General features: G+C 42.6%; 1 protein-coding gene across 4 annotated transcripts in view; it reads left to right on the plus strand.

The window, feature by feature from the left end:
* Positions 1-17,468, plus strand: part of LOC140117840 (retinol dehydrogenase 7-like) — a 53,530-nt gene extending 36,062 nt beyond the window's left edge. For all 4 annotated transcript variants that reach the window (XM_072134966.1, XM_072134965.1, XM_072134968.1 and 1 more), the window contains exons 2-5: positions 1,780-2,113; positions 2,698-2,956; positions 5,320-5,483; positions 16,367-17,468. In XM_072134966.1, the coding sequence (XP_071991067.1) occupies positions 1,801-2,113; positions 2,698-2,956; positions 5,320-5,483; positions 16,367-16,584 (954 nt within the window). In that variant the 5' untranslated portion in view covers positions 1,780-1,800 and the 3' untranslated portion in view covers positions 16,585-17,468. The remainder of the gene's footprint in view (positions 1-1,779; positions 2,114-2,697; positions 2,957-5,319; positions 5,484-16,366) is intronic.
* Positions 17,469-18,828: the final 1,360 nt, after the last annotated feature.

Below are 18,828 nucleotides of genomic sequence, written 5' to 3' on the forward strand. Positions count from 1 at the left end.
TGTAAGTGTGCTTGGTTTACAATTCTTCATCCTAGTGGTAGATTTCCCTTAAAGTGTAGGGCCTGGAATGAACAACCCGGAGTGGATTACAATACAGGCAGTAACCCAGGGCCCAAGACTCATGGGGGACCAATGCCACCCAAACCACCCACAAAATTTATACTGAAATCCGTGTTCATCTTTTCATGCACTCAAAACACATGTACACAGGAGCCATTACAGGACTTTTGAAGGTCCTCCAAAGGACGCATCTTCCATTCCACAAGAAGACTGTGTCTACTACTATTGAAGGAAGTGAATTCATACAGCCCAAAGCCCATGGCACTCCGGTCTTGGTAACAACATAAGAAAGCATTATTTGTGTGGTTTGTATCTTCAGGGATACTTTGTATAGCAGTAACTGGGAGGACATTGTTAGAGGTAGAAACAGGATGATGCTGTTGGGGAACAACGGGAAAGTGAAAAACATAAGATGTTTGTGTTGTAAACTCAATAAGGAAGCTACTTGGCTGTGGCTGGAACATATGCATCACGGCCCATTCCCTGGATCATTTATGAACTTTAAAGGGAAATTGCCATCAGCAAATGACAATATATTGGTAGTGGTTTATTAGATCAAACTGTTTTTATTTCTTTCATGGTCCAGTGTGGGGGTATCCTTAAAATCAACTTTGAAGTGAGATGTTAATTGGTCGCATAAAGTCAAGTAGGTTGATATTTTAACACTGAAGTCAAGGTGGGACTTTTGAACACCTTCTCCTCTGTGATTGACTTCAGAAGATCCTGTAAGTGACGTCTCTGTGGGCTTCCTGAGTAAGAGAGAGCTTGACTTCCGTTTGAAAATCCCCTCCTCCTTGGCTTTATACAACCAATTTACACCTCACTTCAAAGTTGATTTTTTGGATGATGCCACAACACCATGAAAAAGACCATGAAAAAAACATGATGTGCCGGCTCTCTGCACCATCTTTGCAATCAGCTCTGTCTGTGTCCAGAGGATGCTGACAGAGCTGATATCCCAACAAAATCGGGACAGTCCCAATTGGCCCAGGTCAGGATGGTTGGTAGGTACATTGCATTTTGTAAATACAGGCAGTCCCTGGGTTACATACAAGATAGGGTCTGTAGGTTTGTTCTTAAGTTGAATTTGTATGCAAGTCGGAACTGTATATTTTATTATTGTAATCCCAGACAGAACTTTTTTGGTCTCTGTGACAATTGGATTTTAAAAATGTTGGGTTGTCATAAAAATCAATATTAACACTAAAGCTTCATTACAGACACATTTAATAACTGTTACAGCTGTTTATTGTAGCCTAGGACTAAATTACAATAAATTACCTATTTCCAGAGGTCCGTTTGTAACTCGGGGTCGTATGTAAGTCGAGTGTTCTTAAGTAGGAGACCGCCTGTACAGATGTTACCAACCGTGTAATTTGGCAAATCTCTTTCCCTCAGCTGTTGCATTCCATTTCAAAACTCCAATGTAAATGTTATGTGTGAACGAGGCATCACAGTCTCGGCTGGGCCTGAAGTGTCAGCAGTCTTTAGAATTGCAGGGGCCTCAGTATAGGCCAGTGACGTAGACATGTGACATTGGTAACGCAGCTGTCATGATGCACTGTAACAAGACATGGTCCTAGTGCGAACAGGTCCTTATATAAAAATTTCTAATTTGAATATGCATTCATTGCATTATTGCTTTTAAAAATCATATTACTGAATAAATGATTGTGTCGAAATAAAAATCTCATACTATTTTTTTTTGTCTTTGTCCAGCCTTTTTTAGTGAAATCCATTATGTGTATCATTCTTCTGGTGCTCTTGGGTTTGTACTTCCTATACAGACGACATAGACATGGTCTTATGCTGCAAAATCTCACAGACAAATATGTCTTTATCACTGGATGTGATTCCGGATTTGGGAACCTGCTTGCAAGGAAATTGGACAAACGTGGAATAAAAGTTTTGGCGGGTTGTCTGACACAGAATGGAGCTGAAAACTTAAAGAAGGAGACCTCTAGTAGAGTGCACACCGTTATTGTGGATGTTACCAACACTGAGAGTGTTCGTGATGCTGCAAAGTGGGCATCTGAAATTGTTGGCGACAAAGGTTAGTGTATGATATAATTCAGTTGAAGTATGAATAATATATTTATACTTAAAACGTAGCTGTAAAGTGAAATAAAAATAGTTTTAGCACAACTGGAGAGAGCATGTGACAACAATTCCAAAGATACCTGTATCATGCTGCTGGTTTCATCCTATCCTGAGATACAGGGGTAATACATATATGAGGCTATCTATAAAACTCCTCTCAGTGGCATTAGTTATAATAACCATTCCATAACCACCCTACGAATGCCAAGCAGGCTGCTTTCCTTGTCCTTTGACAATAAATTTTATTAATGACCAATGGTCAGTGCAATTGGAAATAAGTTGCATATCATGTCACTATGCCACCAGTAAAAAACTACTAATTTTTTGTATCAATTGTGGTGAAGGTTTACCATTACATGGCTCAACTCTATTGCCTAGAGCTATGTGACTTTACATGGCATTTTTAACCATCAGGAAATCTGCAATGTATATGCTCTTTATCTATTCAGTTGATCTTGAGCATACATGGACTTTCATTATGAAAGGAGATGTAAGACATGATATGGAGCTAAAATTGGATTCCCTTTATGTCTACAGGACTCTGGGGCTTAGTAAACAATGCAGGAGTTAGTATCCCTAGCTGTACTACTGAATGGCTGACAAAAGAGGATTTTGCCAAAGTTATAAATATAAACCTGCTGGGACTGATCGATGTGACCATACATTTCTTACCCTTGGTCCGGAAAGCTCGAGGACGAGTTGTCAACACAGCCAGTATAGCAGGAAGACTAACCATATGTCCTGGAGGATACTGTGTCTCCAAGTATGGAGTTGAATCATTTTCCGACACTCTGAGGTTAGTACTGTGCACTAAAATCTCTGTGCTTTACCTAGTTTTACTTTTTACATAAACCAGAATGGTAACACAAATCCCATATTACATTAACTTTATATATAAAAAGAATAAATAAAGACACAAAACAATGTTTAATGGAGAAAAATGGCTGCAATGTTTTATTATTGGGTAACCAAGAATAAATATTTTAATAAATAATTTCCAACATTAAAATAATAATAATGATATTAATGAATATGAAATAATTAAAAACTGTAACTTTAAAACATTCAATCATATAATAAATATATATTAAACTGAGTCTCCCCAGCATGAGACCAAACCCCCAATAACAAACAATCGCAACAAGATTAAGTGAATCAATTAAGGGCGGGCCGGGCGGGCCGCTGCTCTCTGAAGGTCTTGAAGAACTGGCCCAGAAACCCAGGAGACAGCTCCTTATATTCGTAAGTAAGAGCAGCCAGCTGCCAATCAGCTGACCGCCTACTATATTTCACCTGGAGACAGGAATGCCATTGACCCAGCTGATTACCAATCACAGATGATCTTGCCTAACCACCAATCAGGTGGCATTATTTTCATGAGGAGAATTGCAATAAACGTCACACAAAAAAGAGCAGCAAAATTCAACTCTGACAGAAACACATTAAAACTTTCATGAACATGTCAAGTAAAAAACAATGGGGCAGATTTACTTACACGGCCCATTCGCGATCCAGCGGCGCGTTCTGTGCGGTGGATTCGGGTCTTCCGGCGATTCCCTAAGGTAGTCCCTCCGTTGTCCACCAGATTTCGCTGCTGCGCCAAAGTTCCCCGAGGTCCGCCGGAATGCACGTGCCTATACTTGGTGAAGGTAAGCGTGAGTCCCGCAACACATTTATTTTTTAAATGCGGCGTTTTTTCCGAATCCATCGGGTTTTCGTTCGGCCACGCCCCCCGATTTCCGGCGCGTGCATGCCGGCGCCGATGCGCCAAAATCCCGGGGCAATACAGGTAAAATACGTCAGGAAAACGCGAATCAGGCCCTTATGACCCCCAATATCTCCAGGGATTGTGTTACCTATGCATTATGTATTAAAGTATTTGAAAGACTATAAAATTGCCTCATATGACAATAGGTATTTTGTCAGCAGTCTCTGCAAATGTTTAATGGCATCTGAAAAATAATTCTGCCTTTATTAGAAATTGAGAAGGGGGAATCTGAAAATCTTTTTCGGTGGGGTTCTCCACCAACCAGATATCCAGAGGATTGGCCATTATTTTTTTCATCCTGTAAAACCCCCTTTAAAGGGTTTTGGGGAAAACAATAATTTTACATATGTTTCTGCAACTTTTTGTAACTACTTCCATGTTTCAGGTTTTTTCTGAAAGGAAACTTTTCACCAGATTTTCTCTACTAAACCTACAGGATTCCATAGCACTATACTAACTATTGCCCATGCTGTTTTTAGTTAAAATATGCATACTTCTTATTCCCAGAAAATGAACTTTGAAAGCCTTCCTGGCACCCTACCAGAAGCAGCAGCAAATCCCAAGGATGTATGTTATTCATGTGTGCATGTCTCTGGCACCTCCCTTATTCGATGTTACCTTCGGCAGAGCAGATAATGACGTCAGCCAAAGGGAGGGAGGAATCAGGGGGTCCCAGAGACATGAGCTGCGAGACCCACTGCCTTGCATGAATGACACATGACACTTCTGACTCCCTGCTCCTTCTGGCTTACAAAGTTTATTTTCTGGGCATAGGAAATATGCATTTTTTAGCTATAATTGAGAAAGAGCTATGGGAATCTGCCTAGGTGTAGTTTAGGTCTATTAGTGAAAATCTAATTTAAAGCAAATCTACCCTCTGAAAACTACGGTACTTTTTCAGTAGTTACAGAGGTAGATAGCCCATGTGTGCATCATCCCTGGACATATTTTATAATTTCTTAGCAAGTTGCCAATAGTGTAACAAACTTTATTGAGTCTTTATGTAAACTACCTTCAGAGGCTACTTGGGGCCTGGAGTAGCCTCTGAAGTCTGAGGGCTAAGGCTACTTCAAGTAGCCTCTGCAATGCTGCCTCGTGCACGTCCTGCATGGATCATGCAAGCGCTGTGGCTTCAGCTAGGGTTGCAGGCCCCAGGTCCCTGGCTGAAGCCACTTCGGATCTTTTCCTGGCAGAAGCCTAAAGTTTACCAACCAATTGTACTAACCCTTTCACAAACTTTGCCATTTCTGACCAACCCCTTTAATGAACATCATTTATAATACAACACAATGGAACTTATTGTTTATGGAACATGTTGAAAACTATGATGCCTATCTGCCATGCCTTTGGTGATGAAACATTATATTCCCGATTAACTGTGTATTTTACAGACGTGAAATGAAGCCATTTGGCGTCAAAGTATGCATAATTGAACCTGGGATTTTTGACACACAAATTACAAGTGTAGAATTGTTAAAAAAGTGTATATTAACCCGCTGGGACAGAATTTCTGAGGAAGTCAAAACCACCTATGGAGAAAAGTATTTAAATGAGAGTGAGTATATATATATTTTTTTTTATATATCGCTTTCACATGAATGAAACAGAACAGCATCATGAAACAAGGAACGTTAATTAAGGTACATCAGAAATAACAACGTACATCGTAATGTAATAATTTGCCTTTCATGGAGAATTCTGCATAGAAACTACAACCATAAAACCCCCCTCACAACTTATACATATAACAATAATCATCCTGGCCGAGTGGTGTCAGGCGAGCAATACAATTACAGGCAGTCCCCGGGTTACATACAAGATAGGGTCTGTAGGTTTGTTCTTTAGTTGAGTTTGTATGTAAGTCGGAACTGTATATTTTATAACTGTAACCCCAGTCATAATTTTTTTGGTCTCTGTGACAATTGGATTTTAAAAATGTTGGATTGTCATAAGAACCAGGATTAACAAATAATCTTCATTACAGACACCTCTGATATCTGTTATAGCTGATTATTGTAGCCCAAGGCTAAAGTACAGGAAATTACCAACATCCAGAGGTCTGTTTGTAACTAGGGGTCGTCTGTAAGTCGGGTGTTCTTAAGTAGGAGACCGCCTGTAAAGGAAAAGTAGCAATTAGGGTTAGGCAACGCGGTAATAAGCCGACTTTCCCCTGCAAATTAAGGAATCCCTCCCGTCAGCAATGTGCAGAAGATACAGGAAGAATCATGGTACACTCATTGAAAAGTGGCCCTCTGAGACTACTGACATTAAATAGGGTATCTGAGGAAGAGCACCAGGAGCCCCACACTCTCCGGAAATTATCTGGGCAGCCGCAGTGTTTGTACACTATATTCTTATATGGTAGAGTCAAATTAACCAATTTCTTCCACTGATTGACAATAAGAGAGCGATCATCCATCCAACGTATAGAAGGGCCAGAAACAGAGCTTCCTTCAGAAAATAAGTTTCATAATGGGACCAGTCATCCTCCCGTGTAATTCCCAATAGGCATAGGGCCGGCGAGGTAGAAACCGGTTTGTTCAGGATATCAGACAGAAATGAAACTACTTCCAAGGTTCTGGGAGGCGGGGGGGGGGCTTTTTTTCAAAACCCTTAAAAGCACATACACGCCTTTTGGCCATTATTATAACAACATCAGACACACCATCTTGGCAGGAAGAATCTGAAAGTGCTGGCCATCCCATCCCCATTGGTGTAGCACTTAGAATCTACACCTTGTCAACTGTACATATATTCTCTTGAGTGTATTGTTTTGTCTAGCATGCCATTAACCCCTTAAGGACGCAGCCTGTTTGCAGGTTAAGGCTCGCAACTTTTTTTGGAAATTTGACCAGTGTCTCTTCCTGTGGTAATAACTTTTCAACGCTTTAAGATATCTCTGTGATTTTGAGATTGTTTTCTCGTGAGACATTGTAGTTTATGTTAGTAGTGTCATTTCAGTGATCCGTTCCTTTTTTGGGGGGTAAAAATTCAAAAATTTAGGAAAAATTTGAAAAAAATGACTATTTTCAAAGTTTCAAATGTTATAATTTTTAGACAAAAAGTGATACCACAAATTTTTTTTGATAGAAACCTTTTGCCATTGGTCTTCTTTTTATATCCATAATTTGTTTTACGTTTCCATTATTTTTATGGATGTGAGAAGGTTTGAAGTTTTAGTAGCAACTTCTCAGATTTTCTTGAAATTTGAAAAATGCGAACTTTTTGGTGATCAATTCAGTTTGGAAGTGCCGTATAAAGGCTTATGTACTATATACCCCCACAAGTAACACCATTTTATGAACCTAACATCTCAACCTATTCAAATCAGCATTTAAGAAGTCTGTTAACCCTTTAATTATTTTTCCCGGAAGCATATGAAAATGGAGTGGAAATTTTGAAATTTCAATTTTTGATTTCAATCTTTCCAATTTAGCCCTAAAACGGATACATTCAGAAGGAATTTGAGGTAAATATATATTCCTAATTTCTTGCCCTGCTTCTTCCGAGTACGGCAATACCAGACATGTGGATGTCAGCTGCTGTTTCCCCGCACATCGATGTCCAGAACAGAGTTAGCGATACCGGGAATTTGGAAGGCCAATTTGGCTGCAAATATTTTGTGGTGCCACAGTGTAATTGAAGAGCCCCTGAAGTAAAAGTACAATAGAAAACCCCCCAAAATGTCACCATTTCGGAAACTAGACCCCTCAAAGAATTTATCGGTGGTTGTGGTGAGCATTTTAACCCCCGACACGCTGGTCAAAATTGAATGCAAAGTAAATGGTGCAGAGTAAAAATTGTGTTTTTATCTCAAAAATGTCATTTTAGTGCCTCATATACTGTGCCCAACTCATGCCACTTTAGACAAACACCCCAAAAATCATTCTGCGGGTTGTCCCGAGTACAGCAATACCACACATGTGCCAATAATTTACAGACTGGGCGCACAGAAGGGATGAGAACGGAAGGAGTGAAATTTTGATTTTCCAGCTCCGTTTTCACATGTTTGGATTTGGAGTGCCATGTCATGTTGGCAGGGCCCGTGAGGTGCCAGTGCAATAGAAACCCCCAATAAATGATACCATTACGGAAACTAGACCCCTCAAAGAATATATCGGTGGTTGTGGTGAGCATTTTAACCCCCGACACGCTGGTCAAAATTAAATGCAAAGTAAATGGTGCAGAGTAAAAATTGCGTTTTTATCTCAAAAATGTCATTTTAGTGCCTCATATACTGTGCCCAACCCATGCCACTTTAGACAAACACCCCAAAAATCATTCTGCAGGTTGTCCCGAGTACAGCAATACCACACATGTGCCAATAATTCACAGACTGGGCACACAGAAGGGATGAAAACGGAAGGAGTGAAATTTAGATTTTCCAGCTCCGTTTTCACATGTTTGGATTTGGAGTGCCATGTCATGTTGGCAGGGCCCGTGAGGTGCCAGTGCAATAGAAACCCCAATAAATGATACCATTACGGAAACTAGACCCCTCAAAGAATTTATCGGTGGTTGTGGTGAGCATTTTAACCCCCGACACGCTGGTCAAAATTAAATGCAAAGTAAATGGTGCAGAGTAAAAATTGCGTTTTTATCTCAAAAATGTCATTTTAGTGCCTCATATACTGTGCCCAACCCATGCCACTTTAGACAATCACCCCAAAAATCATTCTGCGGGTTGTCCTGAGTACAGCAATACCACACATGTGCCAATAATTTACAGACTGGGCACACAGAAGGGATGAAAACGGAAGGAGTGAAATTTTGATTTTCCAGCTCCGTTTTCACATGTTTGGATTTGGAGTGCCATGTCATGTTGGCAGGGCCCGTGAGGTGCCAGTGCAATAGTAACCCCCAATAAATGATACCATTACGGAAACTAGACCCCTCAAAGAATTTATCGGTGGTTGTGGTGAGCATTTTAACCCCCGACACGCTGGTCAAAATTAAATGCAAAGTAAATGGTGCAGAGTAAAAATTGCGTTTTTATCTCAAAAATGTCATTTTAGTGCCTCATATACTGTGCCCAACCCATGCCACTTTAGACAAACACCCCAAAAATCATTCTGCGGGTTGTCCTGAGTACAGCAATACCACACATGTGCCAATAATTTACAGACTGGGCACACAGAAGGGATGAAAACGGAAGGAGTGAAATTTTGATTTTCCAGCTCCGTTTTCACATGTTTGGATTTGGAGTGCCATGTCATGTTGGCAGGGCCCGTGAGGTGCCAGTGCAATAGAAACCCCAATAAATGATACCATTACGGAAACTAGACCCCTCAAAGAATTTATCGGTGGTTGTGGTGAGCATTTTAACCCCCGACACGCTGGTCAAAATTAAATGCAAAGTAAATGGTGCAGAGTAAAAATTGCGTTTTTATCTCAAAAATGTCATTTTAGTGCCTCATATACTGTGCCCAACCCGTGCCACTTTAGACAAACACCGCAAAAATCATTCTGCGGGTTGTCCTGAGTACAGCAATACCACACATGTGCCAATAATTCACAGACTGGGCACACAAAAGGGATGAGAACGGAAGGAATGAAATTTTGATTTTCCAGCTCCGTTTTCACATGTTTGGATTTGGAGTGCCATGTCATGTTGGCAGGGCCCGTGAGGTGCCAGTGCAATAGAAACCCCCAATAAATGATACCATTACGGAAACTAGACCCCTCAAAGAATTTATCGGTGGTTGTGGTGAGCATTTTAACCCCCGACACGCTGGTCAAAATTAAATGCAAAGTAAATGGTGCAGAGTAAAAATTGCGTTTTTATCTCAAAAATGTCATTTTAGTGCCTCATATACTGTGCCCAACCCATGCCACTTTAGACAAACACCCCAAAAATCATTCTGCGGGTTGTCCTGAGTACAGCAATACCACACATGTGCCAATAATTTACAGACTGGGCACACAGAAGGGATGAAAACGGAAGGAGTGAAATTTAGATTTTCCAGCTCCGTTTTCACATGTTTGGATTTGGAGTGCCATGTCATGTTGGCAGGGCCCGTGAGGTGCCAGTGCAATAGTAACCCCCAATAAATGATACCATTACGGAAACTAGACCCCTCAAAGAATTTATCGGTGGTTGTGGTGAGCATTTTAACCCCCGACACGCTGGTCAAAATTAAATGCAAAGTAAATGGTGCAGAGTAAAAATTGCGTTTTTATCTCAAAAATGTCATTTTAGTGCGTCATATATTGTGCCCAACCCATGCCACTTTAGACAAACACCCCAAAAATCATTCTGTGGGTTGTCCCGAGTACAGCAATACCACACATGTGCCAATAATTTACAGACTGGGCACACGGCAGGGGTCAGGAATAAAGAAGCACAATTTAGGTTTTCAAGCTTCGTTTTCACTAGATTGGTAATGGGGGGTACCCCCGAGGTACCAGTACAATAGAAACCCCCAAGTAGTGAACCTATTTTGGAAAGGGCACCCCTCAAAGAATGTATGTAGGCTTGTATGAGCATTTTAACCCCCAACACGCTGGCCAAAATTGAGTGCAAAGTAAATGGTGCAGAGTAAAAATTGTGTTTTTATCTCAAAAATGTCATTTTAGTGCCTCATGTACTGTGCCCAACCCATGCCACTTTAGACAAACACCCCAAAAATCATTCTGCGGGTTGTCCCGAGTACAGCAATACCACACATGTGCCAATAATTTACAGGCTGGGCACACGGCAGGGGTCAGGAATAAAGAAGCACAATTTAGGTTTTCAAGCTTCGTTTTCACTAGATTGGTAATGGGGGGTACCCCCGAGGTACCAGTACAATAGAAACCCCCAAGTAGTGAACCTATTTTGGAAAGGGCACCCCTCAAAGAATGTATGTAGGCTTGTATGAGCATTTTAACCCCCAACACGCTGGCCAAAATTGAGTGCAAAGTAAATGGTGCAGAGTAAAAATTGTGTTTTTATCTCAAAAATGTCATTTTAGTGCCTCATGTACTGTGCCCAACCCATGCCACTTTAGACAAACACCCCAAAAATCATTCTGCGGGTTGTCCCGAGTACAGCAATACCACACATGTGCCAATAATTTACAGGCTGGGCACACGGCAGGGGTCAGGAATAAAGAAGCACAATTTAGGTTTTCAAGCTTCGTTTTCACTAGATTGGTAATGGGGGGTACCCCCGAGGTACCAGTACAATAGAAACCCCCAAGTAGTGAACCCATTTTGGAAAGGGCACCCCTCAAAGAATGTATGTAGGTTTGTATGAGCATTTTAACCACTAAGGTGCTGGCTCAAATGTAATACAAAGTGAGTAGTGCAGAGAAACAATTGTATTGCAATTTATCAAATATGCCATTGAAGTGACAAAAGTATTTTGCCCAACTCATGCCACTTTAGACAAACACCCCAAAAATCATTCTGCGGGTTACCCCGGTTAGGGCAATACCCCATAGGAGGCAATAATCTGTAGGATGGAGACACGACAGGGCTCAAAAGGGAATAACTTGTTGGAGCACAGACATTGTACTTTTTTTTTTCTTTTTGGCATCATGAAAGATTTGTAGATGGCAATAGGGGCCAGTACAGTAGAAACCCCTAAGAACTGACCCTATTTTGGAAACTACACCCCTCCATGAATTAATCTAGGGGTATAGTTAGCATTTTAACCCCACAGGTGGACCCCTGAAAAAGTGCATAATGGATAGTGCATAGTAAAAAATATCCATTATGTCATTTTGTGCCCAGCTGCTGCCACGGGAGACAAACACCCTAAAAATCATGATGCATGTTTTCCCGGGTAAAGCATACGGGACAGTAATCTACAGGCTGGGCACATGGCAGGGCTTAGAAGGGAAGATGCGGCATGCGGCATGATGTATAAGCTGTGCGTCAGGGTAACAACAGGGTACTCTAAAAATCCAGGGATGTATGATAAATTCGGAAGCAATCTTTCATACATAACCCTGGTTTTTCTGGGCATGTCTCACAGTGATGAATGGTGTCCTTCCTAATGCCATTTTTGGAGCACACCCTGCACCTCTTTTGTGACCTTCCCTTGCTGGCTGATTGGGGAACTACTCCTGGAAAGTGCTGCCCTGGTACAATACGTGATGTGGCCTCACTTCCAGATGTGCTAGCACTCTCCCCTTCCTGGTCTCCAAAAAGAAAGTACTTTATTACCACCTCTTGAAATTCCAGGAAAGTTCCCCTCTGGCCGGCATATCGATGCAGCACATAAGCATTATACAATGCCATCTGCATGATGTGCACGGCCAGCTTCTTGTACCACACCCTCGACTTCCGCATGGCATTGTACGGCTGAAGCACCTGGTCAGACAAGTCCACCCCTCCCATGTATTTATTATAATCTAAAATACAGTCTGGCTTGGGGGCTTCTGCACTGGCACCTCGTACTGGGACAGGGGTGGTGGTGTGCTCATGTATTGTGGTTAATACAAGGACCTCTCTCTTGTCCTTGTACTTAACACACAGTACAGAGTCGCTGCATAGTGCCCTGCTTTCGTGCCTTTTAAGTTTTTGCCCAAGCAGCGACTTAGGGAGACCTCTCTGATTTCTGCGTACAGTGCCGCATGCCGCAGTATTTCTGGAAGTGAGGCACTTGAACAGGGTGGTGCTGGTGTAGAAATTGTCCAGGTAGATGTGGTAGCCCTGGTCCAGCAGTGGGTGCACTAAATCCCACACTATCTTCCCTGTAACACCCAGGAAGGGGGGGCATTCTGGGGGCACTATAGTGGAGTCCTTCCCTTCATATACCCTGAACTTGTATGTGTACCCTGATGAACTTTCGCACAGCTTATACATCTTCACACCATACCTTGCCCTCTTATTGGGCAGGTACTGGCGGAATTGAAGTCTCCCTTTGAATTGTACCAGGGACTCGTCTATGCTCACATGTTTGGCGGGAGTATATGCCTGGGCAAACTTGGCACTAAAATGATCTAATATGGGCCTGACCTTAAATAACCGATCATAACTGGGGTCACCTCTGGGTGGGCACTGTGTGTTGTCAGTGTAGTGCAAAAACTTATGGATGGCTTCAAAGCGCATCCTGCTCATTGCCATGCGGAACATGGGGGTGTGGTACAGTATGTCTGTGCTCCAGTAGTCCCTGATTGAAGGCTTCTTTACTATCCCCATAAGGAGTATTATGCCCCAATACTTGTGCATCTCTGCTGCAGTGACAGGGGTCCACCTGTAGGGTTGTGCATAAAAGGACGTGGGGTTTTGGGCAATATGTTGTGCAGCGTAGAGATTTGTCTGAAATATAATAATATTCAGCAGCGCCTCATCAAAAAAAAACTTAAAAAAGTCCACAGCTCTGAGCCCTGTCGTGTCAAAGTTAATTCCAGGATGGCCCGTAAAGTCAGGGACCTGAGGGGTATAATTATCTGGGGCTACCCATGTGGGGTCAGTGGAAGCCCCAGACGCTTCTCCTGCAGAAGTCCCAGAAACTTCTCCTGCAGAAGTCCCAGGCACTTCTCCTGCAGAAGTCCCAGGCACTTCTCCTGCAGAAGTCCCAGGCACTTCTCCTGCAGAAGTCCCAGGCACTTCTCCTGCAGAAGTCCCTGGAACCCTACGGCGCCTTCTTGGGGGTCCTTCCAGGTCACTAGAAGATGAGCAGGAGGATGATGATAAGTAAAAGGGACCATCATCCCCACTAGCTGACTCGGTGTCAGAGGCAAGCATGTTATATGCCTCCAACACGGTGTACGTCTTCTGAGACATTGCACACAAAAAAAATAGAGAACTAGAAAAATTAGATAATGTGCACCAAACTACACAGATAAACCGTCTAGCAGGCACACAAAAAAAAAAAAATATAATGCACACCAAACTACACGGACAAGCCGCACAGATGGCACACACAAAAAATAATGTGCACTAAACTACACGGACAAGCCGCACAGATAGCACACAAAAAAAAAAAGAGAATGCACACCAAACCACACGGACAAGCCGCACAGATGGCACACAAAAAATAATGCGCACTAAACTACACGGACAAGCCGCACAGATAGCACACAAAAAAAATAATGTGCACTAAACTACACGGACAAGCCGCACAGATAGCACACAAAAAAAAAAAGAGAATGCACACCAAACCACACGGACAAGCCGCACAGATGGCACACAAAAAATAATGTGCACTAAACTACACGGACAAGCCGCACAGATAGCACACAAAAAAAAAAGAGAATGCACACCAAACCACACGGACAAGCCGCACAGATGGCACACAAAAAATAATGCGCACTAAACTACACGGACAAGCCGCACAGATAGCACACAAAAAAAATAATGTGCACTAAACTACACGGACAAGCCGCACAGATAGCACACAAAAAAAAAAAGAGAATGCACACCAAACCACACGGACCAGCCGCACAGATGGCACACAAAAAATAATGCGCACTAAACTACACGGACAAGCCGCACAGATAGCACACAAAAAAAATAATGCGCACTAAACTACACGGACAAGCCGCACAGATAGCACACAAAAAAAAAGAGAATGCACACCAAACCACACGGACAAGCCGCACAGACGGCACACACAAAAAGTAGCTACGTACGGGTACACCTACGGCGCTCTGGAAAAAAATATTACCAGGCACCGAAAAAAAACCTATGTGCACCGCGCAAAAAGGCGCTACAAATGCACCTAGCTTGCCCTAAGACAAACTAACTACCGCTAAGACTGCTAAAGATTCTGTGCAGCGCTATTCACACGGCGCACTGAAAAGTGCGTCCAGTGCAGAACAACGCTAACACAGCGCACTGAAAAGTGCGTTTGGGTTCAGAAGGGACAGACAGGGAAAAACGGAAGACACGTGGGATCACACAAGGCGATCACACAGGGAACACACAGGACACAGGAAAAAACAGATAGGATGGGAATTTGTAGGGAACAATAGGGATCAGATAAGGATCAGAACACTATTTATAGTGTAAAAGTGTATTTTGGTGCACACAGTAACGCTCTTTCCTCTCTCCAGCGATACCAAACCAAAATGGTGCCGCTGGAGGAAGAGGAAGGGGCTAAAACCACGTTTTTCAGCCCAAAATCGCTGTAATTGGCCAGTCAGGTTTGACTGGCCAATCACGGCGATCGGCGGGCGGGACCGATTTGATTGGTCGGGTGACGGAGACAGGAACTCCTCCTGCCTCTGTCACCCAATTCTCGTCCCGATGTCACCACGTCGCGAGACGTGGTGACAATTCTAAAATCCTATGCGCTCGCGCCGTAGCTGTACTGCGCTGAGCGCTAATCGTCGGAAGCTGCGCAGTACAGCTACGGCGCGGAGCGCTAAGGTGTTAAGGCAATTAAATATATCATTTTAACCCATGTTCTTCTTTTTCTTTGAACCACAAAACCCCACGTCTATATATCTGTATATACACTACCTGGCTTGGCTTCTGGGCCAAAATAATCCTGTTTTGGACCAGGATTATAACTAATGAGAGCTGGTAGCAGACTACCATGCCGATAAGGCTCTGTTACACTGAGGCAAGTGAAAGGAGACATTCAGTGGTTCATGATTGTCGGGGAGAGTTGCCATACCGGAGGTTATGTGGACAACTCATCTCCCTTCCTATATCTGTGTGTTCAGGAAGCTGTGCATTCAAGGAGTGTCTATGGAAAACAATAACTAATTGACCTTGCATACCCTTAATGCATCTGGTATGCCACAGAAGTTATGAAGGAGAGCTCTGTATCTTTTTGGTGTTTTGATTCCTGGTTTTAGCTTACACTGATGCAATAAACTGATAGCGTGCATGGTGACACTGGCCTTACTCAACAGCCTGATGCTTGATTTCCCTCACTCTGTAAGAGGGATCAAACGTAAACATATTTGAAGGGACTTTGAACAGTTCCCTTAGTTGTAATGAGAGCCCATGAGGGAGCCACAGTACCAGTGGAGTAACTAGGAGAAGCAGGGCCCCATAGCTGGCTTCTGCATTGGGCCCCCCTTCTCACTAAAAAAATATACATATTTGTATACTCACACATGCAAGTTACAATCACACATTTATACACACATATAGAGCATACATACATCACATATATGTTAAATACATGTTATGCTGTACAATGTGCAGCATAATATGTATATAATGGTGCACAACCTCCATTCTTTAGTATGTCAGGTCGGGTGATGGGGCCCCCTGACACTGTGGGCCCCATAGCAGCTGCTATGGCTGCTACCACTGTACTGTGCACAGTACTGTGTTCTTCAGGTCTACAACTAATGGCAGGCTTTAGATAGTTATCAATAGAAGAAGTATAAGAGAGACGTTTTATCTGAACTGTATACCTAATAATATATGTAGTCCTGTGAAAGCAGGTAGTGGCACAGAATAAGCCCCAGACATTACATTGGAGGAAAATATACAGGATGTACTTGAGTTCTTGTCTAAACTACACTTTTTATATTTTATCCACAGGTATGGATGCCCTTAAAAAATTGCCGGCAATGTGTAACAAGAACCTGTCCCTGGTCACAGACTGCATAGAGCATGGTCTGATGGCCGTTTACCCAAAGGCACGTTATTCTGCAGGATGGGACGCCAAACTTATCTATTTGCCTTTGTCCTACTTACCTTCAGCATTCTCTGACTTTGTATTTTCTATTGGACATCCTAGACCAGAGAAAGGCATCTGATGATTCCTATAAAATTCCTCTGCACCTTGGTGCATGACATTCTGATATTTCTTTATACTTTGATACATACAACTAAATATGCGCAAAAATACATCCATATCTGAAATTATTAATTTTTTGGGGGGGAGGACTGTGTCAATAACTGTGAAGTAAAAATAAATGTGATTTTGTTCATACTATAAAAATTCTGGCATACCAATGTTGTAAAGGGACACTCATAACTTGTGTCATAAGCCCTATGTTAAAGCTGCACCAAAAAAATTGGTGCACTCTGTCAGGGCAATGCAGATTCATGAAAATTGTGCGCCAGATTGCTTTGCGTTCTCTCTCACAGGTGTATATGAAGTGCAGAGTCAATGAAGTTTTTTGCAAAGAGATGAAAAGGATCAGGGCTCAATGGTCATTGCTAACAATTGTGTTATTTTCAGTGTGGTCCAAAGAGCCACAACTGCAGTGCACCCACCTGAGAAGGGTCTGGATTGCTGGGGGAGGGGGAGGAAGCCACTGGGTGTGGCGATACGCGTGGGGCCTCATCCAGCCCCCATTCTCCCCCTTTTTCCCTGCCAGCCCAGCGCCTATTGGTAACTATCATTGTACATACTTTACCTTTTGCTATATTGGCTCCCCTGCCTTTGCAGGGCAGCACATTCCATTGGTACTTCTGGCATATACCTTTTTTGGCTTGTTACTTGTTGTACTGCATTTGCTGGACAGGTTTAAAAGGTTTGGGGGCTGTATAGGGAGGTGGTCTTTATGGGTACTTATCATATACCCTACCCTCCCTCTGGTTATGTATAGAGGACTGTGTTCCTTTTTAAATGTTTTTATTCCCCTTTTTTTGGTGTGTTTTTCTATGTATTAATAAAATTTGTATTCTTGGCATAGCACATGGTTCTTTCTGATTTATTGGGGGAGGGGGAGTATACACATACCTGGAAGGACTCTGAAAAAGAAATTGAGTAACGATGCACACTTAGGTGATGGCCTGGATATCTGGCCCTTTATCTAGCAAATAACTTTTGTGAATAACATACAGATATCTTTGTCTTAAATCAGTGCAAAAGTTAAAAACATAAGGGCACATTTACATGTACCGGTTCACCGAAAGTGTATTGTCTGTTGATAATGCACTCAATGCCGCGATTCACTAAGATTGTGCGCCCGATATAGTGCACGTGACACTTCCCCCGCTCGGGTCCGTCCCCCCCCCCATTTCCATCGCATGAAAGAGGCGCAGCTGCGCCAAAATCCGAGCGCGTGCAGCACAATCCCAGTGCGGACACCTGTTAAAACAGTGGTGAACAAAACGGTGGAAGTCCGATCTACGACCCTTGGTAAATAAGCCCCAATATGACAACTCTATGGGGCAGATTTACTTACATGGTCCAATCGCGAACCAGCGGCACTTTCTCCGACGCGGATTCGGGTTCTGCCGGGATTCATTAAGGTCGTGCGCCCGATGTCCACTAGGTGTTGCTGCTGCGCCGAAGTCCGCCGGAATTCACCTCCTCCATATCGGTGTGAGTGCTATTTTTGCGACACCAATTTTTTTTTTTAATTCTGCAGTTTTTCCGAATCCATCGGGTTTTACGGCGGCCACGGCCCCCCCCCCCCCATTTCTGTCGGGTGAAAGCCGGCGCCGATACGCCACAATCCGATCGCATGCGCCAAAATCCCGGGGCAATTCGTCGCAAATCGGAAAAATTCAGGAAACTCGGTGGAAAAATGCGATTCGGACCCTTAGTAATTGTGCCCCTATGTGTTACAATGCAGAGTTACAGACTGACATTGTATAAAGTTTATACACACCAAAAGTTTATGTTCCATAGAAAAAATTCTGAAAGATTGCGCTTCTGGACAGCAGTCCCATTAAATTTTAAAGTTTATTATTGAAAAAACATGATAAAACCATCCTGAAATTGGACTGAAACATGGAAGACAAGTGAAAAAACTCTGCTGGCAAAGCCTAACCGTTTCAATGAGGTATCTTAATCATGGTTTAATCATCTTAGTCATGATTAAGATACCTCACTGAAACGTGTAGGCTTTGCCTGAAGACTTTTTTACTTGTTTTCCATGTTTCAGTTCAATTTCAGGACGATTTTTCATGTTTTTTCATTAATAAACATTGAAATTTTTACAGGACTGCTGCCTAGAAACTGGATCTTTCTGTATTTTTTCTATGGAATCTTTCATCCTTTGGTGAAGGTTTATCCGGGCTCGTAGCAATCCATGACTTACATC

Source organism: Engystomops pustulosus, chromosome 2 (assembly GCF_040894005.1).
Source record: "Engystomops pustulosus chromosome 2, aEngPut4.maternal, whole genome shotgun sequence".
Lineage (NCBI taxonomy): Eukaryota > Metazoa > Chordata > Amphibia > Anura > Leptodactylidae > Engystomops > Engystomops pustulosus.